The sequence below is a fragment of the Ictidomys tridecemlineatus genome, chromosome 10 (assembly GCF_052094955.1).
Source record: "Ictidomys tridecemlineatus isolate mIctTri1 chromosome 10, mIctTri1.hap1, whole genome shotgun sequence".
In the NCBI taxonomy this organism is placed as follows: domain Eukaryota; kingdom Metazoa; phylum Chordata; class Mammalia; order Rodentia; family Sciuridae; genus Ictidomys; species Ictidomys tridecemlineatus.
This window is the reverse complement of record NC_135486.1, coordinates 9,744,370-9,771,436: the sequence shown is the minus strand read 5'-3', so window position 1 is coordinate 9,771,436 and position 27,067 is coordinate 9,744,370. Positions and strand designations below refer to the sequence as shown.

Here is a 27,067-nt window from a genome sequence, read left to right as displayed (position 1 = left end):
ATTCAAATGACATTACTATCCTATGAATAATGTAAGGACCTTAGGGCAAGCAGCATTTTCCCACTTACTCCTGCCTAGTCCTTTGTGGTCCTCTATATTTGTTCTAGGAGGGGTAGCTGAGCTTGCTCACCTTCTTTTTTCACCTATTCACGGCTCACGGTTCTTTTCCTTCCTTCCCCTAGATGTTGATTCCTAGGTTCCTCCTTTACAATTACCCTGCATGCTCAACTCCGCCTCAGAGCTCACGCTGAAGAAACCAACCTGACACAATCGAAGAGAACCATTCATTCTCCTTATCCTTGAAAGTTTCCCTTTGACTGTGCTTTTTTATTCAACCTATATTCCATATTTTTTAGAAATTTGCAAAAAAAAAAGTTCTGTGTCAGTTTTTTGCTGCTGTGACCAAATTATTTGACAAGAACATCTTAAAAGAGGAATGATTTATTTTGATTCATGGTTTTAGGGGTCTCAGTTCATCGATGGACAGCTCCACTGCAGAAACATCATGGCATAAGGGTATGGCAGAAGAAAGCTGCTCAACTCACAGTAGCCAGGAAGAAAAAAGAAAAGAGAGGGAGGGAGGGAGAGAGGGAGAGGGAGAGGGGCAGAGACAGATATAGCCCCCAAGAAAACACCTCCAGTGAGCTACTTCCTCCAGCCATGCCCCAACTTCCTACAGTTCCCAACAAAATAGTTCATTCAAATTATTAATCCATCAAATGAATTAATCCACCAATGAGGTTATAGCCCTACAATCTAATCATTGGCTAAACCCCCAATTCAGAGTTTTGTAGCACTGGGGACAGTTTTAGTAAGCTTTTTGTTTCTGTGACCAAAATACCTGACAAGAATAACTTAGAGCAAGAAAATTTTATTTGGGTCTCATAGTATCAGAGGTCTTAGTTCATAAATCTCTGACTCCATTACTTTGGCCCCAGGGTGAGGCAGAATATCACAGGGGAAGGGCCCAAGAGGAGAAAGCTGCTCAGCTCACAATGGGGTCAGGAAGCAGAGAGGGAGAGAGGATGCACACAGTCACAGGGAAGATGCACCTTCACAGAGCACACCCCAAGTGACCAACCTCCTCCAGCCACACCCCACCTGCCCACAGTTACCACCCAGTCAGTGCAATCAACCTAGGATGGACTGATTAGGTTTCGACTCTCACAATCCAATCAATTCACCTCTGAACACGCCTGCATCAACACAGGAGCCTTTGGGAAGACACCTCATATCCAAACTATAACAGGGCCCTTGCTTTTACATGTGAGCCTTTGAGGGGACATTCCAGATCCAAAGGATAAAGGTGCTTTCCCCCATTCTGGGCCTCAGACACCTCTCCTTTTCAATCCAGCTCAGGCACAGTCCTACATCTTCACCTCTATTCTACATCTTGAGTAATATCAATATGCTCCCAATTGCCAAGGCTAAGATCTAATATCTCATTATCTATTCCTTAATTTACGCAACATTTTGAACATTACAAGTAGGTTTTCTGCTCAATGCTGGGTGTAGCTCCAGGACTACACATCATCTCTTCCTACAAGATCCATATAGTTCACAAGAGGGACAGACAGACAAGAGCAGTGAAGTATGCAGAAATGATGATACGTGTGCATTGAGTGGGAAGTGATTGACTATGCCAGCTGGGGTTCAGGAGGGAAGTTCAAGAAAGAATAGGCTTTATAAAGGAAACTATCCTTCAGCTAAATCTTTAGAGGTAAGTGTGCATTTTTGGGGAAACCAAGTGGGGAAAAAACATTTACAGAAAAATTTAAAAAGGAATTTTCCACCCAGAAAGTTATGGAGATGTGAAAATTCTGGCATATTCCTACACTGTTCTGCCACTGTTCAAGCCCTGAAGAATGGAGCTGTCTATGGACTGAGACCTCTGAAACCATGAGCCCCTAAACAAACTTTTCCTCCTTAAAATTATTCTTGTTAGGTCTTTTGATCACAGCAGTGAAAAAGCTGACTGAAACAGAAATTGGTACCAAGAAGTGAGGTTGTTCCTGTGTCTAACCTGATCATGTGGTTCAGATGCTTTAGGAACTTTTTGGAGTTTGTGGGAGGAATTTTGGAAAGTTCAGTGACTCGAGCTAGAAAAGCTTAGATTGTTGTAAATGGAGCTTAAAGGGTGACTCTGGTGGGAGCTCAGAAGACCAGAATGCTGATAGGACTGTGCACAGTAAAGAGTAGGGTCAGAAGGTTTCAGAGAAGAACTGTATTGGTAATTTGACTAGAGGCCATTTATGTTAAATTCTGACTGAGAAGTTATCTGCCTTTTACCTGTGTCCAGAGACTTTCTCTGAGGCTGAATTTAAAGACAATGGACTTCTTAATCTGGTGGAAGAAATTTCTAAGCAGCATAGTATTCAAATGGTGGCATCCATATTGCTGGCAGCTTTTAGTCAAGTTTATTGTGATCACCAAGAGCGGAAAATAGATCTCACAGATTTGAAAAACGTGCAGTTTAGCCAGAAACTGTGAGTAAAACTGGGGCTAAGGAAGTGGTGGTGCCCAGGAAGTTTTTCTCAACATGCTCAGCCATCCAAGCACTCAGAGCCTGCTGTAGCCAAGGTCCCTAGAAGCTGTGCTACTGCTCAACATGGTGGCAGACTTTGGCTGCCCAAGATGCTGGTTCTGCTGGAATGCAGGGTGCTGGAGTTAGGGGGTCATGGAGGCCTCCACCAAGATTTCAAAGGAAAGCCTGGGAGACCAGGCAAAGTACAGCAGGGTCAGATCCCTGTAAGCTGCCCCTGAGAGCGCAATGTGAGGAGATGTGAGGAAGAAGCCAAAGCTGCAGTGGAGATCTCCCCCAAGATTAAGAAAGGCCAATACTGTGGAATATCTGTTGAGAAAAGCTCCCGGAATCAGAGAAGGCCAACGGAGAGTGGTGTGGACTGCAACAAGCAAAGCCATAGGGTGGAGCTGAATAAACCCCTGGGCTGCCTACGAGGGTGCCGGACTTGCCTGCCCAGCTGGATTGTTCTGGTCCAATCCCTTCTTTCTATGCCTCTATTTCTCTTTTTTTGGAATGGAAATATTTACTCTCTACTTTTATATATTGCATACATGTAACTTTTGATTTTTACGGGAGCTCATGATAAAAGTTTGCCTTGAGTTTCAGAGAAGACTTTGGATTTGAAATTTGGCAATCTTGTAACTTTTGAGACTGAGGACTCTATTTTGTACTATGAGATGGGCATGAGCTTTTGGGGGCCAGGATAGAATGTTATGGTGTCCCTCAAAATACTCATGTTAGATAATTCAAGAAAGCTCAGAGGTTATGAGAACCTTTAACTTAATGCATTAATCCCTACCAAGGGTGGTAACTATAGGCAGGTAGGGCGGGGCTGGGGAGGAGGTGGGTCCTTAGGGGCAAGCCTTTGGGGTATGCATGTTATCCCTGAAAAGTAGGGCTCTCTCCCTCTGCTTCCTGATCATCATATCCTGAGCCACTTTCCTCCACTACACTTTCCACCATGACATTCTGCCTCTCCTACAGCCCTAAAGAATGGAGCTAGCTGTTTGTCTACAGAGACCTCTGAAACCACAAGCCCCTCAAAAAACTTTTCTTGCTTGAAATTGTTCTTGTCAGGTCTTTTGGTCACAGCAGTGAAAAAACTGACTAAAAAAAAAAAAAAACCTGAAAGCTATTTTATGATGACCGCAGTGTGTGTGTGTGTGTGTGTGTGTGTGTGTGTGTGTGTGTGTTAAGATGTGATAAATAGAAAAACTCAGCCTAACATGAGCTTTATCTTACCTCCCTAATTAGTCATCATGTCTTTTGAGTCTGTTCTGTACTTTACTGTACCTGCAGCATAACCTATGACATTCTGTCTTCTATAATATTTGTGTACATACGTCTACTGCCATATAGGCACCTTACAGATGAAGATGGTAATTCATTTATCTTTGAATCCCCCATATTACAGTATATTGTTTATATATGGCAGTATTCATTACATTGAATTAAAAGTAGACATTGTCACAGTGTGGACTTAAGTACTCATAAATACCTTATAGCATTTATTGGAAACATGATATAGACCCAGGCTTAGCACACTACTGCCTGTGGGCCAGATATAACCCATTCTGACCCCATTGCCTGTATAGCCTATGAGATAAAATTTTTGTCATTGTTACATTTTCAAATGTTTGAAAAAAATAAGATGATTAATGTGAAAGTTATATAAAATTCAGTGTCCATAAATACAATTTTATTAGAACGTAGCCATATTAGTTCATTATTATCCAGGACTACCTTCATACTGACAATAGTGTCAAGTAGATATGACACAGATTGTATGGCCCATGAACCCAAAAATTTTCTTAAGTTGGCTCTCCACAGAAAATATTTCCCAACCCCTGGTATAGAGAGGAAGAATCATGGGTTTTGGAATAAACTGAATTTGAATTTTAAGTTATCTAAAGTGTTAATCATCTCTAATTTTTAAGATAGCCATTTAGTAATGAAGAAAATTATATTTCTAAAAGATAATTTTTATGAGAATTAATAATAAAATATCTGGAACACAGTAAATTTCAATATAGGTATTTCTTCCTTCCTGCATAGTGTCAGGGATACTCATCTTTTAAGTCCAATAAATGACACATGAATTGCATTTTCTGCTTAAGATCATACTCAGTGTTTATCTAGTTGAACCCAAACAAAAAAAGAAAGAAATTACAGTTAACAGGCTTCAGACTTCATGTAGCAAGGGTTTCCAGGCAAATGTCCATAATGGGTAACTGATATGGAAGACCCTGGTGTTTAAAGCCCTGTGAGCATGTGGTGGTTTCTGTTAGGACTGCTAACCAGTCCAGCTTGAGTGAGACCTTTCTTAATTGAAGACATTTTAGAACAACCATGAAAATAAACATGAACATACGATCTTGTATATGTTGATGGGCTCCCTGTGAACCAAACAAGTAGCTCTTGCATGTCTGCTTCTCAAATTGTTTCATTTGTTGTCTATGTTACTTGCATTCAAAACACTTTCTGGAAGAAATAATGCTTCTGCCCCCCCCCCTTTGTCCTTTGCTGTATCTAGAGTTTACAATAAACACTTAATAAATGCTACAAACTAAGTTCATAGAAACATGGTCCTACAAGGATTTAGAAGGAATTCACAAAGGGAGGAAGCCTTACCTTTAGAGTCTACATTTGTCTCCTTGTTTGAGTCACATTCCCTGTCTATCCTCAGTGCTTGGTTCTGAGGTGCTTGGTATAATGCAGGTGTTTAATGAATGCTGATGGTATGAGGCAAGAGAGTATAGAGGAATGAACACAGGACCAGTCAGAGGACTGAATTTGAGCTTTAGGTTTTCCATTTTGTACTTAAGTCATGTAGCAAAAGCACTTTTGAATCTGTAAAATTGGAAAACATTTTCCTTGTCAAGCACATAGGGCTATTGTAGGGAGCAAATAAAATAGTCTATGAGAATGCACTTTGCAAACCATAAATGACTTCAAAATGTGTGTATTATTATAAATAATAAAATGGAATCCAGGCTTCATGCTATATAAGAAAACTCATATTCTTGGCCTACTGGCTCAAGATTAGAGGAAAATAATGAAAAGAGAAAATGTTACTTCAGTAAATATGGGCTACAATGATATAATTCTTATTGGGCAAGTAGCATTTTAGCAAATGAAAGATTTTGGAAAGATATTTTCAAAACTAATGTTTTCCAGCACTGCTGTTTCTCACTTGTGCAATAAGTTTGTCTCTGGTACACTGCATACAAATCATATTTGTGAATCAAATCAAGATTAAATTATACTAAAAGGAAGAAGAAAGGATCAGAAATTCTTGTAGTCCTCAGAAAACTTTTCTAAAAAGAAAAAAAATTCTAACAGCTTATTTTTTAAAACCACATTCCTAATTTTTATTTGGTATCAAATGAATTTGTGAAATTTATATTTTCTTAATAGATTTTATGTATTAGCATGACTTTCAATGATATTCAAGATTTTTTTCTCCTAATATAAAGACTTTTCCTGGATCAATTGTAAGAATAGGGTACAAACCTAAAATAGATAAGGTAGCAAATTGATGTGCATTAGTAGAATTCCAGTTGGAGATTTCTGCTTCCAGCTATGATAGAGTAGCTTATAATAGAACAAAGACTCCTGACAAGAATAATCATAAAATATGAATTAAGTTAAAAAATGTTTGAAAGCATTTGAGAGCAACCAAGACCTAAGAGCCTAATACCGCCAAAGAAAAGAAATCACACTGAGGAGCTTAATGTCCTGTGCTACTTCAGCCTCAGAGGCACTTTTCATATCCCAGGCTAGCAGAATAGATTGTTAGAAGCCAAGCAAAAGTTGGCTGGAGAGAGGCCCAAGTGCCAAGAGGAACTTCTGGCAGATATGCACTGCTGGAGAAAGAGACTACAACTCGGGGACTGTCCAGGTGGAGGGCCCAATGCCAGCTTCCAGTGGAGCCCCAAAGGGCTAGGCCACAGCAGAAGAGAAAGCTGTAACCTATTAGGTCTCATAAATAAAAAGCACAAGTTCAATATTCTTAATTACTTATTGGACTAAGGTGATATTTTCTGAATCTTAAGACATATCAAAAAAAAATCATCTCAAAGGTATTATTAACCAGACTCTCTACAGTGTATTCTGTGCCCAAGGGCCAGGTAAAACATTATTCAGTACCATAGTAGAAAGACCAGATGAATGAAAATTAAGAGAGAAAGAGTCAACATAAGTGGAGCTCGGGTCACTAAGATATTGGTGCTTTCAGACACAGATTTAAAAATGATTATGATTTATTTTTTAATAGACTATGGAATGAAGAACTTCAAAAACAATAAAAATATATAAGAAAAATATGTAGGTATTACTAGATATTAAAAATATCTATTTCTTATTTTAAAGAGAAAATTCAACAGGAAGATAAAGAAATTCTAAAATTATATACAGGCTGTTTCCAATTTACACAGTTCCCATATCCATAATAACATTAATAACAATTTTCTTAACTAAAACCAGTCTCTCAACAGCATGATTCAAACTTCAGTTAGCACATTATATGAACTGCAACTGAATGAAGTACGAACATCACTTCTAGCCTCTTAATCCAAATATCTCCATGCAAATAACAAACGAGCATCAGGACCCTTGACCAATCACATCACTTCTTTCAGAGTCTGTCACTGACTGGTCACTGGGTATTTGTTATTTGGGTCACACAGACACTAAATATGTCATTGTGCTAATTTCTTGCTCCCAGCGATACACCGCTAGATACTATGAACATGGATAATCAAAAGAGAGAATTGACCAATAAGGATGAAATTGTAGCAAAGTTTGATAATGCTACAAGTGAAATGTGATCCATGGCGAACAGATCATAGAAGGAATCACTGACTGAGAATGTTGACACTGGTGCCATTCAAGAGACTCTCAACACACAGCCTGAGAGACTCAGTGAGTGGAATTGTCATCACGAACCAGAAAAGCAGTTTTGACAAAAAGAATGAACACATCCCAGAGGAAACAATGTCAATTTGAAAAGTTCATGTTAAAGGAACTCTCACAGATGATGCATAACAGTGAAAGTGTGAAGAACAGCGGGCCAGAGGGACACTGCTGGCTTTGCAATGTTATGTTGCATGATGAGAAAAAAGGCAGGACATGTTCCATCTACTTATAGAACTTTTATTTTTTAAACAAGGAAATGCAACGCTTAAATTCTCCATGTTTCTAACGTTTTGACTGATGGTAAACTAAAGAAATAGTAATTTCACTGTTTTCTCATTGCCTAACATATGTATAACTGAAAAGTAAGAGAGCATTTAATGTTGTGGAAAAAACCTTTAGGTCATGAAATGGTTGTGCTTCTCCCATGGACTACCATTTGATTTGCACAGGTTCAGCCTCATAGTCATTTGGAGGTCCCCCCACACCATCAGGTAAATTGAGGACTGCCTGCATAGTCACTAAGATAACCTCAAAGTGTATGAGTTAAAAAAGGACAAAACTAAAGAAGAAATAGACAAACCCAAGATTTTGGTGGAAGATTTTAACATACATCTTTTAGGGACTGAGGGAAACAATGCAGAAAATATTGGAGAAATATATATAAAATGAAGATGATATAGGAAATTTTAAGAACATGATGGACCAACTTGACCTCCCAAATACACAGAATGCCATAGCGTCTGACAATTGCTAACTACATATTTCTTTATAGACAGCATTTGCCAGTATTGGCAATAACTGAAGTCTCAACAAATTTCAAAGGATTGAAACATATTAAAAAGACTGATTTATAGAATATCTGTAATTGAAACAAAAAGGTAACCAGGCATGGTGCCGTAGGACTATAATCCCAGCAGCTAGTGAGGCAGAGACAGAGAGGATCACAAGTTCAAGGCCAGCTTCAGCAACTTAGTGAGACCCTGTCTCAAAATGAAAAATGAGAAAGGCTGGGGATGTAGCTCAGTGACAAAGCACCCTGGCTTCAATCTCCAGTACCAAGACAACTCAAAAAAATGGTAACCAAAAATCCAAAAGATGTTTTCAAGTTAAACAACCCACTTAAAAATAATTAAGGGTCATAAAAGAAATCACAATCTGAATTTTAAAACATGCTTGAACTGAATGGTAATAGAAATAAGGTATGTGGAAACTTGTGGAATGAAGCTAAGTTGTACTTCCAAAGAAATGTAGGTCTTAAAGGAATGACATATAAGGGGAGGAATAAAAATCAGTATTTTAAGCATAATCTCAAGGTAGTAGAAAAAGAAAGCAAGTTAAAAGTAAACATAAAAGGAAAACCAATAGAGCTGGGGATGGAGCTCAGAGGTAGAGCACTTGCATATCCTGCACCAGACACTGAAAAAAATAAACAACAGCAACAACAAAGGGGAAGACAATAATAAAAAATAAGAGCATACATACCTTTGGTTGATTGCAAAGACACATTAATGAAAAACTTATTAAAATGATAAATGCTTAGAAAGACTGAACAAAAATACATACAAATTAACAATAGCATGCTTGAAAAAATATATCCCAGAGACATAGAAATAGTACAAAAAATACCAAAATATCATAACAAACTTAGTAAGTTTGATATTTTAGGAGGAAAAATAGGCCAATGATTTGAAAAATTCAACTTGCAAAATTGGTCTAAGAAGATATAGAAAACCTAAAATTTCCTATGTTTGTTTAAAACTTTTTTTAGGATATCAGAGGTTATTTTATTTTTTAATTTTTAAAATTTTATTCTAATTTGTTACATATAACAGCAGAATGCAGTTCAATTCATATTACACAAGCAGAGTACAATTTTTCATTTTCCTGGTTGTATACACAGTAAAGTCACATCATTTGTGTCTTCATACATGTACTTAGGGTAATGATGTCCATCTTATTCCACCATCTTTTCTACCCCCATGCTTCCTCCCTTCTCCTCCCTTCTCTTTGCCCTATCTAAAGTTTGTCTACTAGATATTTTTGAGAGAATATTTTCACTTGATTTTAGCCAAAGGCCAAGAAGTGATGAAAAAATATTTTCAGATGACTAGTTGTATTTAAATGTAGGATAAATATATCACAGAACAGTGTTTTCCAAATTGAAGGTGCATGTGGATCACCTGGGAATCTTCTTAAGATGCAGAATTTTATTCTGGGTTGGTTTAATTTATTATTATTTTTTTTCCTCAAAGAAAATTTCAAGCTCATGAAATTTCTTTCCAAATGGATTTATAGCTCTAATGAAATCCCATACAAAATTGCATTTATTTTTTTTCACATGTGCAAATTGATAAGCTTATCCCTACCTCACACACACACACAGAAATCCCAGATGAATTGTAAACCTGAACATGAAAGGTAAAGCAATCACATTTCCAGAAGACAATATGGGAAAGCAGAACTTTTGTAATTTGTGACAGGCAAAGATTTACTACTACACTATACAAAATACTTCAACCCTACCACAAAAGAAAAGACTGTCTAAAGACGTATTAAGAGTGAGGTTCAGTTCTCAGGGAGTGCTGAAAGATACTAAAGAGCAAAGAGTTTCATAGGAGTTCATACGTAGAAAATGGCAAAATATCATATCAACTAAGAAGAAAATGACACACCACCCAATAAAAAATTGAGCACAAGACCTGACCATGCCTTTCAGAAAAGAAAAAGGAAAAAGATATACAGATGGCCAGTATAAATATAAAAGTTCCCAATCTCATTAACCATGCAATACAAATGAAAACCATGGAGGAATACCTTGACATGCTCAACAAAAAGGTTAAAATTAATACTTAAAATGCTAAGTATTGATGAAAAGGTGAAGTAATTAAAACATAAACTTCTGATAGGAGTACAAATTAGTACAACCACTGTGGGAAATTATTTGGGATTATCTACCAAAGCTGGCCTATCAGTGATCTATCATTTTTAAATATATTCATCAGTTTACATATGTTCACTAAAAAGAAATGTACAGCAAAGTTTTATAGCAGAACAATTTTTAATAGTAAAAACTGAAAAACTAGGCATTATCCAAGTATTTAATATATGAAGATAACCAACAATATGGGCATTAGAATAATAAAATGTATCGCAAGTTCATATATTGGAAGACTGCATTGCACTGAAAATGAACACTACCATCAGGGCAAGCAGTCAGAATTAAGTTGCATGAGAAAGACTCATACACAAGGGATATTGAGGTAAAGTTTTTCTAATAAAGTTTAAATAGGCAAAACTAATCTATGGTGATAGAAATAAAAGTAGTTGACACTCCTATAGCCTAACAATAGATAAGGCCACAAGAGAACTGGGAATAGCTGATCCATGGAGTGGCTAGAGAGCATGTTCCACTCCTCCAAATTTACTGAGCTGTGTGTTTCTGATTTTTGCATTTTTCTGTGTGCATGCCACTTAAATACAGTGATCTTGTGGACAGAAGTCCAAAATTCAAAAAGAGGTAAAAACAAATTCAAGATATAAACTCTTGGAGATAACAAAAGGAAATTTCCTGAAAAACAATTCAAATGGAAATTTTACATGCACACACATGCACTCAGGTGTGTAAGTGCATACATGTGCACTCCTATCTATAATTTTCACAGAAAGCACTAGGGCCACTTACTTTAAGCCAAACCTCATCTTCCTTCTCCGGGATACCTTCTGGCTGCTCACTCCCTTCATCCTGAGGTCTTTTTCCATTGGTAACACAGGGAAACCAGCCAGGAAGGAAATGTTGCTTGGGTAAATCTGGATGGTGTGATGTGCAAATCTGAAATGCAATTTCAATCAAAACTTAAGTGTGGAATGTAAAAGAGAAGGAAAGACAATAAAAGTCTTCAGTGCAAAACCAAACTCTCCTCCTGGGTTCCTAATAGTTCCATTATTGGAAGAAAAACTTTTCTCAATGTAGAATTTCTCAATGTTCTCTGTTAGCCTCAAGATATAACTTGCTCGGATAGAAAAACATAATGACAACTCTCAATGCACTAGGGATCTTGCCCAAATAATAGTTCTGGCAGATTTCTGGTAACTGTTCCAAAGATTAGCCATAGAAGTCTTTCAGGGATAATGGTTAGGTCTTCACCTTGTCTGAATAAAGCAGACAAGAAGCAAAACTCCAGGACACTTCTTCTACTTCACTTAGGAAAGACAGCAGGTTAGACTGAAAGCCACTTGAGAGAGCTGTCATTAACTTAGAATCTCCCAATTCCCTAGCTTCCTGTCACTAGGCAGGAAATCTAAGGAGAAAGATGGCAAATTAGGCAAAGAGAGGGTGGCAGAAAAGTCTAGTTGCCTGATCAGATCTATTTCCCTTTACCTTCTTATTAACCAACTCCAAATTTGTTCAAGTTTATTTAGTTCATAAATACTCAGGGTTCCTTACCACTAAGCTTGACAAAGTGGCCTAGATCTGACCAATAACATGGGTGAAGGCTTACAGTGTTGAACTTCCAGAAAAGCTGCCATTTCCCCTGCAAATGGAAAGGTCTGCTGGCATGCGCCGATTTCCCTTTGGCCAGCAGCCTTCTTCTGCTTAAAATGCTGACTTCATGTGGAGGGGGAGCAGCAGGCATGATAAGAGCAGGAGGAAGAAAACTGCAAGCCAAGGATGAAAGATCTGGAATCTAGGAGGCAAGTGGGACCTTGAACAGTCTCTGTGGAGATGTCTCCTTGTGTATAAAATGCAATTATTTCATTCTGGCCTGAAATGCTTGAAGGACTCTCTCAATTCTGTGAAAAGACTATATTGCCCATAATTAGGGGGTGAACAGAGGAGTCTATTTGGCAGTGGAAGCATCTAGAATGACACCCAAGAGTCAAGAACCTTTAATCTTCTTTTAGTATTCAACTATAATTTATAAAGGTCAGTATAACATCTTAGAGTCCACAGAGGATATCCTATCTACTTATGTGGATATTCAGCAACTATATACCTAAGGATTTGCTTTTAGGATTTCTCCAATAATAATGATTATCATTTAAATAACAGTGTACTTTGATCTTTAATATGTACTTTAAATCTTATTGGATCCTTATGTTAAATCTTTCAGTTAAATGCAACAGATACTAACATATTCATTGAGTCCTGAGAAGATAAGTAACTTGCCATTACTCATCACCAATAGTGTAACCCAGATCCTCTGACTCCTTACTGTTGTTCTCTATTATTTTGAGATAAATTGTCTCAAACACAGAACCCAACTATAATTTCCGACATGTGTACTCAGGAGTGAAATTGTGAGATGCATGTCTACCTTGGAATCAGAAGTCCCTAGATGAAGCCAAGGAGGTTAAGTGGGGTGAATGCAAAGGGAGGGACTTCATGGCTAATCTGGAATCTTTCCACCTAACATGTTCTGAGATCAGTGAGGACAAAATTTGGTGTCAAAATCTAGAATATCCAGTCGTAGTGGCACTGGGAGGCTGACGCAAAAGGATCCCCCGTTCAAAGCCAGCCTCAGCAAAAGCGAGGAGCTAAGCCACTCAGTGAGGCCCCATCTCTAAATAAAATACAAAATAAGGCTGGGGATGGGATATGACTCAGTGGTCGAGTGCCCCTGAGTTCAATCCCCAGTACCCCCCCCAAAAAAAATCCAGAATACAACGTGAGTGCCCACTAAGTATGTGGAAGCCTCACTTCACAAAAAAGTTCATCTGGCTTCATTTACCATGGAATGAGGCTCTCCTGTTACCAGGGAGACAGGACACTTCTTCTTGTCCTCACGAGAAGAGAAAGCCTGGGTGGCCCACTGGTCCAAGTATCCTTCAGGAGTATGGAGGCCACAGTCCCTGATGCCAGTTTCCTTCTCAAAAGGCTCACAAATCCCATCTCCCTCATACGTGTAGCAAAGGCTTGGTTCCCCTGCGGAGAAATGTGTATGACACAGTGTTTTTATATTTCGTGGGGAAAAAGTCAACATGAGAGAGCTGCAGCATTTCTCCTGTGGCCCCCTGAGGTCTGGTGATTGCCAGGTAGCCTAGCATCCACCCCAAACACACATGCCACCTCTCCAAGGAAGAAGGCTCCTTTCTCATTCCTTTCATTAGAATCCACCTCATGATAAAGTCATAGAAAGGGTGGGGACTAGGAAGAGAGGACAGGCAGAACAAAAGCAGCTGTAGGTCGAGTGTGGGAAGAAATTTTAAGTTAAATACTTAGAGGAAGTTGGAGGTACAAAAGAAGGAAGAAAAAGAACAAGGAATTCAAAAAATGGAGTATTGTTATTCTATGCTTAAATCCCCTTTATAGTCTTTGAAATATTAAAATATTTAAGAGGGTTGTCCATTGAATTATTTCTTTTAATCAGTTTTTGGATAGTGCTTCTCTCATGTAATTGGTTTGAAACTAGATGCATGGGTTTGAAGCTTATAAGGTGTCCTGTGTTTTCTTTCTCTCATGTAGGACAATCATGTGAAGTGTGCAGTTTCTGCTTGTTTCTTTAGGGGGAAACCTGAGTCTCAGCACATCTACGTGACTTGCTGAGGCACGCTTGCCCCCAGGGGCAGGCTCACTTCCTCCTGTGGCTCTGTACTGTCTCCTGCTGAGGCAGCAGACAAGTGAGAGGGGACTGTGGGGAGCTGGTGGCTGCAGAGCAAGCTTGCAGGCCCTGGGCAGGCTCACTTGCAGGGTAACTCCCGCTAAGTGAAGAGTACTGACTCCACACAGACAGGCAGGCTTGCTTTCTCCACAGGTGGAAAGCTGAGAAGCAGTTACAAAGCCATACATTAAGTTCTGTTGTTCTTGAACCAAGATACTGGACAATTAATATTAAGTGCATGGTTCTTATTTCTCATACCTACCTAAATAGTAAGACATTAAAATAAGATCAAGATTGATACAAAATCAACACCAAGATGCATGTTCAGTAAGATCACTACTAAAGCTCACTGTTACTGTACCAGGCTTTCTGTCTGTATGTCCTCTTGGCAAGCCCACGGGGCTACTCCAGTGATTTGTCAGCAGCTCAGCTCCATGGTGACTCTATGTCTGTGCCCAGGCAGAACACTACACAGGACGCCATGCTGTTTGAGGCCCTCTGCTCCTGCATTCCATCCAACCTATGACCTACTCCAGCCTCTCCCCAAAGTGCCTTTGGAAGGACTTTCCCATATAATTCCCATCTTTCTCTCTTTATTTATAGTAATCACACGCACACACACACACACACACACACACACACACACAATGTTTTTCTATTTACAACCCAGTGACTGCTTTTTTCCTGTTGTCTATTATTTTTAAACATGGTATTAAAATTGTTGTCATGTTGTTTTTTCAAATCTATCTGAAAACAATAGACTATTTTAAAAACATATTTCCAATGGTTGCTTCAAATCTAATCTTTTTTAATATTTATTTTTTAGTTTTAGGTGGACACAACATTTTTTATTTTTATGAGGGGCTACGCATGACAGGCGAGCACGCTACCGCTTGAGCCACATCCCCAGCCCTCAAATCTAATCTTTTGAAAAACTAATGAGATAGAACTATATGCTTAACATAAAATGAGCTTATTATTCCCCGAAAAAGATGTTTAATGGTGGAACACACTGCTGTAAGTTTACCCAGTAAATAATTTAAAGATAGTCTTAAATATAGTATTTAAGTATAGTTAAAATAATTTAGATATAGTCTTACTTGAGTTAAAAGCTGAGGAAATATGAGTCAAACTTTATGGGATTCAATGCGATAGAAAAAGTAAAATCTTAGGTTAAATGAGAATTGAGCCGCACTGGGGGAGACACAGTGTTTGGGGAATGTATGTTTATTTTCAATATGAGACCACTATGTGACTACCAAAAAGAAACGATGCAAAAGAGAGGTGGCATTAACAAATACTTGTGCACAAGGGGGAGGAAATCAGCTCAGGGTATTCTGCACAGTCAAACCACATCTGGAGTATTGGATTCCTTTCTGGGCATTGACCACACAAAGCATGCCAGTTTGGGGTAGAGAGGGAAGGGTCTGGAAACCTAATCACATGAGGGGATGTTTGGGTTGGCAAGGAGAGTAATGAGGAGGCATTTGAAATATCTGAATGGTAGTCAAATAAAACAGGGAAAAAATGTATCCTCTGTAGTCTCATAGCAAGGAAAATGCACTTGATTGAACACAGGAAAGCTGAGCTCCAGGGCTGGCTCTGCAGAGACCTTGTTGTATGCCCTAGGATGAGTCACCTAAATGTTCTGAGCCTCAGTTTACAGACTGGAAAAGGGAAAAATTTATAATAGTAAAGCTAAAGGCATTCTGCACTCTTGAATTATGTAAGTAAAAGCTAGGGGTCTCTTCCTCAGGAATTGGTAGAAGGGGTTTCTATAAGAGCGTCAAGCTAGATAGTATCATTAACATATCAGTTCTCTTCAAGACTCTTGCATATGACAGGCACTGAATTTGTGTTACTACTGAATACATGTACATTGTGGGCATTTGTTTGTTGAACAAATGTTTGGATAGATAGATGGATGGATGGATGGTTACTAACATTCTACAATTTAGTTCTTGCTCAAGAGAACAAGGGTATTTGTATGTTCTATATGTACCTGAAACCTTAATAAATTCTACATAATTGAAATCATAGGCTACTTCATCTTGAGATTTGGAGACTCTGAAGTGTTTTTAAATACACTGCTGTTTAAAATAACTTTGCTGTATGGTTGTGCTTCACAGACTTGCTGTAATGCATGCCTCTGGGGATGGAAAATACTGCACTGAAGAAACCTTCAGCAATGGCTTGCATCAGAATTGGGAGAAGTGCTGTAGACTGGCTCCCGGGCCCAAGGGTCTAGAGTCAGAGTTATCTCGCCATGATCTATCACCAGAGATTCTCCTGGACTAAAATGATATGGCCTTCTGTTGTCCTTCTGAGCTTATCCATTAAGTACAGACTCAAGGAATCAGCCTGCACTCTCTTTGGCTTGGAATGTTTCCCTACCCCTATTTGTATGTAGAATCCATGTCATTGTGCTACTTATCTGACATTTTTGTGTTACATTTGAGGGCCAAAGAAAAATCCTTGGCAACATTAAGCCAGGAAACACTAAAACCTCATAGTTTGCTATAGTTTCAATCTAGAAATGTCCCCCCAAAGCTCATGTTTTGATAACATGGTCCCCAATAAAGAGATTTACTGAGGGAGGATTGACTCACATCAGTGTTTTTCTACATGGCATCTAGAACACAATCTTGGAGGGCAGTACTTTTATATTTCTATTTTGAAGATAATCTACGCATATTGTGTATCATCTTGTTCAGTGCTGCCCAATAGAAATATAATGAAAGTTACAGATATAATTTTCAATTTTCTAGTAGCCATGAAGAGTAAAAAGAAGCAGGTAAATTACTTTTAATAATATTATAGCCACCTCGACATATCTAAATGCTATCATTTTAATATGTAAGTAGTATAAAATTATTGAGGTTTTTTTCAGGCAATGATGAGAGCTATAACCTCCTCAGTAGATTAACCCATTTTATTGATTAATAATTTGAATGGCCTACTGGGTGGTAGGCAGGTGAGGCATGGCTGGAGGAAGTAGGCTATGCCTTTGGGGGTTATGCCTTATGTAACTAGCTCCTCATGCAAGTGTGTCCACCCCCACTTCATGTCTGCCTTGAGCTGAGCAGATTTCCTCTTCTTCCATGATGTTCAGCCTCACCTCAGGCCCAGAGCAGGAGTCAGATACTGTGAAGTGAGAACACTGAAACTGTGAGTCCCAAATAAACTTCTCCTCCTTTAAGTTATCCTTATCAGCTACTCTGGTCACAGCAACAAAAAACTAAGTGGTTTAATTGAAATTCTAGAGCTGTATTCCCTTGGTTCAAATCCTGACTTGACCACTTCTAGCAAATAAGCACATGCAAGTTGTTTAAGCCATCTATGTCTCAGTGCCCTCATAATCATGCTACATATTGAATGAGATAATGTATGTGGAATACTTAGTGCCTGGGATACAATGGAAATATCAAATGTCATTGCTATTATTGTTAACATTAAGCTATATGTTAGAAGATATTAGAGACTCACAAAAATAATTCCCAGGGATGTCTCTAAAAACAAGTTATAATTCTTGCCTGGAACCCCTGAGCTCACCGACACAATTGAAGCCTTTCTCTAGTTCACATGTCCTTGAACAGCCATCTCCATTCAGCAGGTCTCCATCGTCACACTCCTCTCCCAGGCTCCTAGGAATATATATAAACACATTCAAAATGCTTTTTCCTGTTCAGTTACCATCATTTTAATTTCTTAAATCTCCCCATTACATAACAATAAGTCAAGATGGGTACAGCAGGAGTTAAGAGAATTGTTTTACAGGGAAAAAAGGCATTCAAAGTGATACAATTTCAGCAAAATTTGTTTATTGGTATGCTCAGTGGGTTGTGGAAATTCCTAGAAGTTAAGTAGCCCATGTCTCAGAAACATCTAGAAAATCCCCAGGAGAGTTCTTATTGTGTTTCTGGTAGAGGATCTTGAACTTAGAAAAGGCTTACTAACCCCAGGATGAATAGTCTTAGAAATTGTTCATTTGTAACCTACAACTTGGCTAAACTTATTAGTTCCAACAGTCTAAAAACAGTAGCATTGCTAGACACTACTAGTCAATGATCTGAAATAGAAATCAAGAAAGCAATGACATTTACAATAGCTACCAAAAGATAAAATACCTAGGAATAAATTTAATCAAAAAGGTGGAATTTTCATTTTCTCTAAAATGAAAATTATAGAATATTGGTGAAAGAAATTGAAAACACACATACACACACACACACACACACACACACACACACACTAAATAGCCAAAGAAATCTCAAGCAAAAAGAACAAAGAAGGCAGCATAATACTTCAAAATATACTACACAAAACAGTATGTACTGGCATAAAACTGACCCACAGACCAATGGAACAGCATAGAGGGCCTAGAAGTCAACCCATACAACACAGTCAACTGATTTTCAAGAAAGGTGCTGACACATACTGGAGAAAGGGCTTTTCAATAAATGGTGCTGGGAAACTGGATGCCCCAGGCAGAAGGAAACTTGACCCTTCTCCCTCATCAGTCATAAAAATCAACTCCAAATGGATTAAGACAAGTGTAAGACATAAAATTACAAGAAGAAGACATAGGGGAAATGCTTCAGGATATTGGAATGGTGAGGATATTTTGGACAAGACCCCAAAAGCACAGGAAACAAAAGCAAAAATAGACAAATGGGATTACATAAAAGAAAACTGGTGTAGAGTAAATGAATCAGAACAGAGTGAAGAGATAACCTCCAGAATAGAAGAGAATATCTGTGAACTATGCTTCTGACCAGGAGTAATATCCAAAACGAATAAGTTGATTAAAATGGCAATAGACTTAAATAGACATTTCTAAAAAGAAGTCATACCAATGGCCAACTTGTATGGAAAAATGTTCAGCATCACTTATCACCAGGAAAATATGAAAACCACAATGTCCTTACTCCAGTAAGATTGAGTATTTTTTTTTAAGACAAAAGATTAACTTCTGGTGAAGATATGGAAAAAGGGAACCCTTGCACAACGTTGGTAGAAATATAAATTAGCACACCTCTTAAGGAAAAAAGTACAAAGGTCTCTCAACATATTAAAAATAAAACTATCATATGACCCAGCAAGCCCACTACTGGGTATGTATCCAAAGAAAATGAAATCAGTATGCCAAAGAGACATCTGCACCACTGTGCTCACTACAGCACTATTCAGAACAGCTAAGAACAGAAAATAACCAAAGTATCCACTAACTGATGAAAGAATAAGGAAATATGGTACATATACACAAGGGAATATTATTCAGCCATAAAGAAGAACAGGACCCTGTCATATGCAGTAACATGGATAGAACTAGAGATCAATAAATAAAATAAGCCAGTCACAGAAGGATTAATGCTGCATGATCTCATTCATATGTGGAGTCTAAAATAGTAAAATATTTGATCTCATCGAGGTTGAGAATAGAATGGTGGTTAGCAGAGGCTAAGCAATGGAGGGATGAGGGAGGGATAGGAGAGGTCAATCAGTGTGCACTAGTTACAGTAAAAAGTTCTGGTGTCTGTTGACAGTGAAGTAACTATCAATCATAATCATGCACTCTATATTCAAAAAGCAATAAGAAAGGGATTTTGAATGTTTTCACCATAAGGAAATGGTAAAAGTATGCTTAACCTGACTTAAACACTACACAATGTGTACAGGTATCAAAACATTACATGGTACCCCGTTAGTATGTACATTTCATTCTTTATGTATCAGTTAAAAATAAATTTAACTTAAAAAATCATTTGACCATTAAGAAAAGGGGAGGGGTTCAAAAAAATCCCATGTGGATTTTTTCTATTCATTTTTATCTGACATTTCTTTATATTTTAATCTCATTGTTTTTCTCTGTCTAGATGTAGTTGCAAAAGTTGCAGTTTTGCAGAACTCAAATCTCAGGTCTGTTTACTACCCAGAGACTTAGGTGGTGGCCCCATTGCAGCTATATCTCAGTCCAGGACATCTGTTAAAGATTCAAATTCTGTTCTAACTCCCTACTACCACCTGGTGGAAACTACCATATATTTCAAGGGAGAAACAAGGCTGAGAGAAGAACAACGTCATTTTGGACCTCCCCGCTAATACAACTCATATAACTACACCGAGATTGAGATGGGTAAAATAGTTTAGAGTGTAGGAAACATGAAGCATGTCTGATGACAATACATGTGTGGTTTGAGTGCTTATGAAAGAACTAAAATTTGACTGTTCTAAATGGTGCCATTTTTCTCCTTGATTTAATCATGTCCAAAAGTGAATACGTATTTTAACCCATCAAAATAAATTTTGTAATATGTAAAGACTTTCAGACACAAGACATCATTAATAGCTCCAACCATTATTTAAAATGTATCTCATGGGATGGATTAACAAATAATAATTACCTATGAGAATGCTTTAAAATGAAATTGAAGTGTACAATGGATGCAATAGTGTAATAACCATGTTTTAAATGGTAAGCTTTTAAGGGAAGAAAGGATAAAAATTAAAAAAAATAATTTAAGAAAACACTCTTTTTCTACATAAGGCAATGGAGTTCAATGAAAAGAGGCTACACTAGGGACCTTATCGGAAGAGTGATCCCCGAGAAGTCTCCGAAATCTTTGCACCTTAGTCGACTCATCTATAGAGAGAGGATTGACCCACATCAGTGTTTCTCTACATGGCATCTAGAACACAATCTTGAAGGGCAGTACTTTTATATTTCTGTTTTGAAGATAATCTGTGCATATTGTGTATCATCTTGTTCAGTGCTGCCCAATAAAAATATAATGAAAGTCACAGATAATTTTTAATTGTCTAGTAGCCATGAAGAGTAAAAAGAAGCAGGTAAATTACTTTTAGTAATATTATAGCCACCTCAACATATCTAAATGTTATCATTTCAATATGTAATCAGTATAAAATTATTGAGGTATGTTACATTCTTTTTTCAATTTAAATACTTGATCTTTATGTAGAACTCATAAAATATGTAGTTGAAAGAGTAGATTCACCCACCCAAGTTATTCCAAGTCTTTAAATTAAAGGTTTTCTAATAACTGAATTGAGTTCTAGTTTTTAAACTTCATTACTTAAAGTTAGATAAAATCGAATATTCAGTTTCTTAGTTGTATTTGCCACATTTCACAGCCTCAGGAGCCACATACGGCTGGCAGCTCCTGTGCTGGAAACACACACCAAGGGATCAGCTTCTGAGGGGCTGCTCTAAATTCCAAGGGCTTGCTGTGCCTGTTTTGACAGTCTTGTTGACAAGTGGTACCAGGTGGGTGGGATGGTTTGTCTGGCTCCTGTCTGATTTACATATAATGGGTGTTTCCAACTGAGGCAGAGCTAGGATTCAGTGATCATCTTCTTGCTGGGTGTCACAGCAGTCCTTCCTCCGCACAGAGAGAGGGTACATGCATAGGGTGAAAAGTATATTTTGACAAAGAACTTATACAACCCAGTAGTCAAAAAGTGCTGCCTCAGTTGAAGCTACTTCAAGACACAGGAGCAAATGTGAATACATAAAGTTAGGAAGAAGGTCCTGCACACTGTTCTGCCCCACAACACCTAGCAAATGTGACACCTTGGGACCTCAAGGTGGCTACATAAGAGATTGGCCTTCACAAGCCTATTACTTAAGGCAGAGTGTTTTGTTCAAGGAGGGCTCTGCCAATGCAGCAGTCAGAACACAGCCACCCAGACACCTTGACTTATGGGCTGCAGGCCTAAAATGAGACAGCCAGAAATGGAAACCAATAACCAATAGCAACAGTTGGTCTCATTCTGTGTGCATAGGAAGCCTCCCCAGGGAGAAACTGGATTTGAGCAGGGGAGATGCGATAGCAGGCTGAGGTGGGAGAGGCAGTGCACTAGCAAGGTTTGTGTAATAAAGTGACCTCATTTGCTTCCATGTCTGAAAGAGGTCTGGGAACATTTAGTGTTTATACTTGTATGCAAAGGAGTAAACTTACATACAGCTTAAGGATCTTAGAAGACTGAGAAGATAAACAATGTTCAGTGATTGCTAAATGATGGGATAGGATCTCAGAATTGATTTCCATTAGAGCCATTCACCTGGTTTGGGAAATTAAAAATAGGCTACCTTAATAGAATGCAGACTCTAAGACAAATCATAGTAAATGGCCTTCCAGCCTCCTCCTCCCAGAAGATTTAACATAACAAATCAGGCTACATGTGCATTAAGGATACTTTGATGTAGAGTTGACAAACTGCCCTGGTTTTTCTGGGACTGAAGATTTTTCAGTGCTAAAATTGGAAAACAGAATGAATCAATTCCCCATGTTGATATTGAAGGACAACAAGAAAGGAACATGGTATGTTAAGAAACCAAAGAGGTGTATTCCATCTTTATGTTGGTGATGTTTACAGAAAGACTGGAAATTACATTTTAATTAGTTCTTTCAGGGGTCCAATGAGCAACTCACTTTGCTCAAAGCCATTTGGTAAAATCAAAATCATACAACTTATTAGTATAGGGTTATTAGTAAGGGTGGGCCATTGGTCCAAAATATATCCTCTTTCATCATCATTTGACATGGAGCTTTCTGCATAAATTCCTACCCTGAAAAAGTGCCACAGTTATTCACTGAGGCCCTGGAGAATCAACTCCAAAATCCCAATGATCTGGGATGAGCTCTAGATAAAAGTGAAGAGGTGTCAGTGGCTTCTCAAGCTCATCCCAGGTCCCAGATTTTGTAATCTTAACACTAGAACCACCCAGGGCCTTGTCTCTACGTTTCTAAACAAGCCAAGCTCAAACTGGAGGCTAAACCTTTTATGACCTTGCTCACATACTCCCACACACATAATACTTACCCTGCCACCTTCCCATCTCCACAGTAAGGAGCACCGTGGATGTGGTACAGAGGAGGTGAAGCTTCTCCCAATTCTGGTCCAGCCTCAGCTTGAACTTGGTACTGATACATCTGCCCAGGTATAACCTCCCTGTGGAAACCAATGGGTTGGTGACCATGACCTCCTAAAAATGGGCCTATTGCAGATGGTTTTCAGGAATGTAAGTGAAATGTTATGGGGAACATAAGTATTAAACATACCAAAATTATCTGAAGCAAAGATCAGGGAAAAATTGTATAAAGCAGCATGTTTTAATCCATATTTATTTCTGTATTCCCTTAACATTCATATAGTAGATGTACAATAAGTGTCTGCTGAATTAACACAAAAGGTAAATGTCCCAGACAATCTAGAAGAAGGGTATGTGAAGAGTGTTTTAACCAAGTCAAAACAAAACAACCATTGGAAAACCAGTGTTCTGTATCTTCAAAGTAATCAGCCTGGAGAGGAAAGCTGGGGAATATGGGCTCAGTTGAGGCCATTCTTGGGTCTGTGGATTATAGTTCTCTTAGCTCTCAAAGGAATTCTTGTCTTAAGGAGACTTACCCTTAGGGGTAAGAGCAACTATCTCAGAGAAGAAGGGAAGAACACCTCCCATCACCATTTTGAGGAGGCAAAAATTCATGGTTAGAAATGCATTAAATTAATGTCTATCTACAATACCAGGAATGTGGCTGCAGCAGTTGACATGAGAGATGGAGGGAGTTTTTCAGACTATCTAAAGCCCTAAGTACACATATCAGGTGGAGAAAGTGAGAGGCAGGGCACTTAGAAGGGGGAAAGTTCTGGAAGGGAGCTTCTAGTTCCAAAGACAAATTCTGCCTTCATCTTAATTTTGCCCAGTGCTTTCCCTGATTGGAAATCTACCACCAAAGTCAAGGTAGGAGGAGATTACCTAGGAAGACAGGATTTCATGGGACTGCTAAGGCTGCCATTCATGGCAGCCAAAAATCCAAGACCCTCTTTGCTTTTTTTGTGGTGCTCAGGATTGAACCCAGGCCCTTGTGCACATGAGGCAAGCACTCTACTAACTGAGCTATATCCCCGGCTCAGACCCTCTTTTCTTGAACAGACTCTTCAACTCAACCACAAAGATTTCCCACCCTCACCTGATGTAGCAACAGCAAACAGGAAATGTCTTGGGATTTTTTTAAAAAAATACCTTTAAAAACCTCTGTACTGGTTTTTAGGAATTTTAATAGAAAAGACACTCAAATGTTAAAGACTTTTAAATTTTAAAATTAGCTCTCCTTTTAGGGGGTGGGGGAGCAAGCTTCTCATGAGAGTCCTGGATATTTTTAAAGCAAAATCAATTTTATTTTATATTCTAATCAATGCTGATGGTTTCCCTTTATAGGGGTTTTCTGTGGGACTTCTTGTCCAACCATGAATAAAAGTTGGACACTGTTATGTGGCGGAGAAAAGGATGGATGGAAACATAGGCTTGTGTTTACTGTTCTTGGGGGAAACTTAACAGCAGGCCTTCAGTGCTCTGAGTTTGTAAAAGGCAGTGTCCTAACTGAGGAAGCAGGGTGGAAATGCAATTCAGTTGGGAAATCAAATTTAGATCCTGGTCTGCCATTCACCAGCTTGCAAACCAAACTGAAGTTCAGCCTCAGTTTTCTATGGATAAAATGGGATGTCACTAGCCTTAAACACTATGTGCATATGCATGTAACACCATGTGAACTGCTTTGTTAGAGAAGTTCAAAAGTGATATTTTTCTTTGTACATATACCTATGATATGTCTATGTGTTCTCCCATTTGCATTAGGTTTTTCATCATTTTACCTTCTTTGAGCTCTAATTAAAAGAGCAAATATGGGAAGAAAAATGTATTGGAGCTTAAGATGAATATTTTCTTTAGATTTTATAGTTGTGGTAGTGTGCCAAAGGCCACCCCATGCAGGATGCCCCTCTTAAGAGTCTACTTTGCCAGCTCTTGAAGCTGGAGTTGTCTGTATGGCTCACTTGGGCTAGTGGAACATTGTCTTGAGCAACATAAAGCAGAGATTTGAGACATGCAGGCCACTTGGGGCTTGCCCTCCCTGCTGCTGGGAACCTTTCCACCACCATGAGAAGCAGCCCAGTCTGGGACTTGAGAGACCAGGCAGAAAGAAGCCCTCATCTTCCCAGCATGCCAGCTGTCTCTGCTGAGGCTTCCAATGTGTGCACGAGGTCATCCCAGGCCATCTGGCTCCAGCCAAGTCCATCCAGACTAGAACACCCAGCCCACCCATAGCATCATGAGAAGTAATGCTAGCTGTTCTAAGTCACTAAGTTTTGTCATGATTTCTACCACGGCAAAAACTGATATAGCACCTCTGACAAAACTTTATTTTACCCTTGTTCTGCCCTCAGGGCAGTCTCTAAGGAATTATGAGGTAAAGGGAATTTGTCTTTGGAGATACCCGTCTCCAAGTACAGATGTTGAATTCTTTGTAGGTAATCCCTTTATCTGAGTCTGTGTCACCAGCACTGAGCAGACTGTGCCAGGAACACAGCAGAACTCACTAAGCATAGGAAGAAAGAACAGAAATAAGAGAAAGGAGACTTGGAAGAGAAGAAAATAAGAAGAGAGAGGGAGAGATGAGAAAAGGGGGAAAGAATGAAACACACGTTGTGAGTGAGTCATGGGGCAGACTTTGGTGCCTGCAGGGCCTGTAGCCTGAGCTATAGCAGAGTTGACTATAACTTGTGAATTTTACAGAAGCCATGTCAGATTGTTAGAAAGCTACAGCAAGAATCAGAAAGCAAATTGTCATGGGACTGAAGAATCTAATTCTGATGAACTTACTCTTGGCCAGTACATTCAGTCCAACTCAAAGACCTCATATACTAACCTCCTTTCCCCTTAATCATAACGATGGCCTCAGCAATCAGAACATCTGCTTGCCCCTTTCTGAGAAATATTTTTCATCTCAGACATGCCACTTGAGAATAAAATCCTCCCTGAGATTCTCAACATTTCTCCAGCTAAATGCATATCAGAAGATTACAAAGTGGAAATAAAAAAAATAAAATTAAAAAGTGGTAATCAAATTGACTCTCAAGTTCAGGAAGCCCCATGATTTGGAAGGCCTTGCAACTCAACTCACGTGTCTGTAAACTTCCTGTGAAGGTGTGTCACCACCATGGGCAAGCCGCTGGCAAAGGGTGGCTCCCGGAGAACCTGGTACCTCACAGGCCTGCAGCCAGAGCATAAGGGGCTGTGGGGCTGGGAAGTCAGGAGGGCCGCGTCAATCTCCATCCGCTCATCAAAGGTGTAGACTTTCACCCCTGAGACCTTCCCAGCCACCTGCAGTTTGATGGTGAGTGGGGTATCACAGAAAGTGTCTAAGGGACCCAGATGCACAGACTCCTGGTGTTCCAGTAAGATCTCTGTATCAAAGAGGGCCTGAGAAGAGTCCATGGAGAGGTAAGTGACCCAGAGGGTGAGGGTGTCGGCTTGAACTGGGTGTTGGAAGAGCAGCTCCAGGCTACAGCCTTCTGCAGGGCAGGGCACCGTCATGTTCATATGGTATAGGTGGAGCTCAGGACTCCAGGCCTGCAAGCTCGGCTCACAGGGCTGATCGACATCAGGAGGCCCTGAGGCAGGGGAGCAGAAAGGCACATCAGGAACTGCTACTAAAATCTGAAAATGACCCAGAACCCCCCAAATAATAATAATAATAATAATAAAATAAAAATTTTAATCCAAAAATGAATGAGTAGCCCGTATCAGCTGTCAGAATGAGGAAAGGAGGTGGAGAGAGCTTAGAATTCCTAGGGAAGTTGGCCAGCATAGCAGGTTATGACTTAAGGACTAGTAAGGGCAAAGCATAACAGTAAAAGGAATGATGCTCTTGTCACTGTCACCTCCACCTAGTGTCCTTTAAGGGATTCAGCAGGACCTGGGAATGGGACAATCAGATCCCAGATGGAACCTTGAGACTGATGCAGAGATGTCAAGTCATGTTCTCCAGAAATTCTTGGGCAGAGGAGAATTGCATACTGAGTTCATTAATAATGTATGATAAAATTAGTGCTTCTGAAGCCCAAGGTTAACTTCAGTTTGTCACTATCCTCTCTGTAGTGTACTTCATAAGACTTCTCCGATTCCCTAAGACCCCACTGTGGCACCTCATCTTCTCCACTGCTGGCC

The 27,067-nt window shown here is 39.1% G+C and overlaps 1 protein-coding gene across 3 annotated transcripts in view; it reads right to left on the bottom strand.

Moving 5' to 3' along the window:
• Pappa2 (pappalysin 2) overlaps window positions 1-27,067 on the bottom strand; it is a 250,763-nt gene that overhangs the window by 102,367 nt on the left and 121,329 nt on the right. For 2 of the 3 annotated variants that reach the window (XM_005319772.4, XM_040277300.2), the window contains 5 exons: window positions 26,022-26,511; window positions 22,885-23,013; window positions 17,593-17,684; window positions 13,171-13,364; window positions 11,124-11,270 (listed from right to left, as the gene is read on the bottom strand). In XM_005319772.4, the coding sequence (XP_005319829.2) occupies window positions 11,124-11,270; window positions 13,171-13,364; window positions 17,593-17,684; window positions 22,885-23,013; window positions 26,022-26,511 (1,052 nt within the window). The remainder of the gene's footprint in view (window positions 1-11,123; window positions 11,271-13,170; window positions 13,365-17,592; window positions 17,685-22,884; window positions 23,014-26,021; window positions 26,512-27,067) is intronic. The other variant, XM_078022368.1, reaches the window with a different exon arrangement.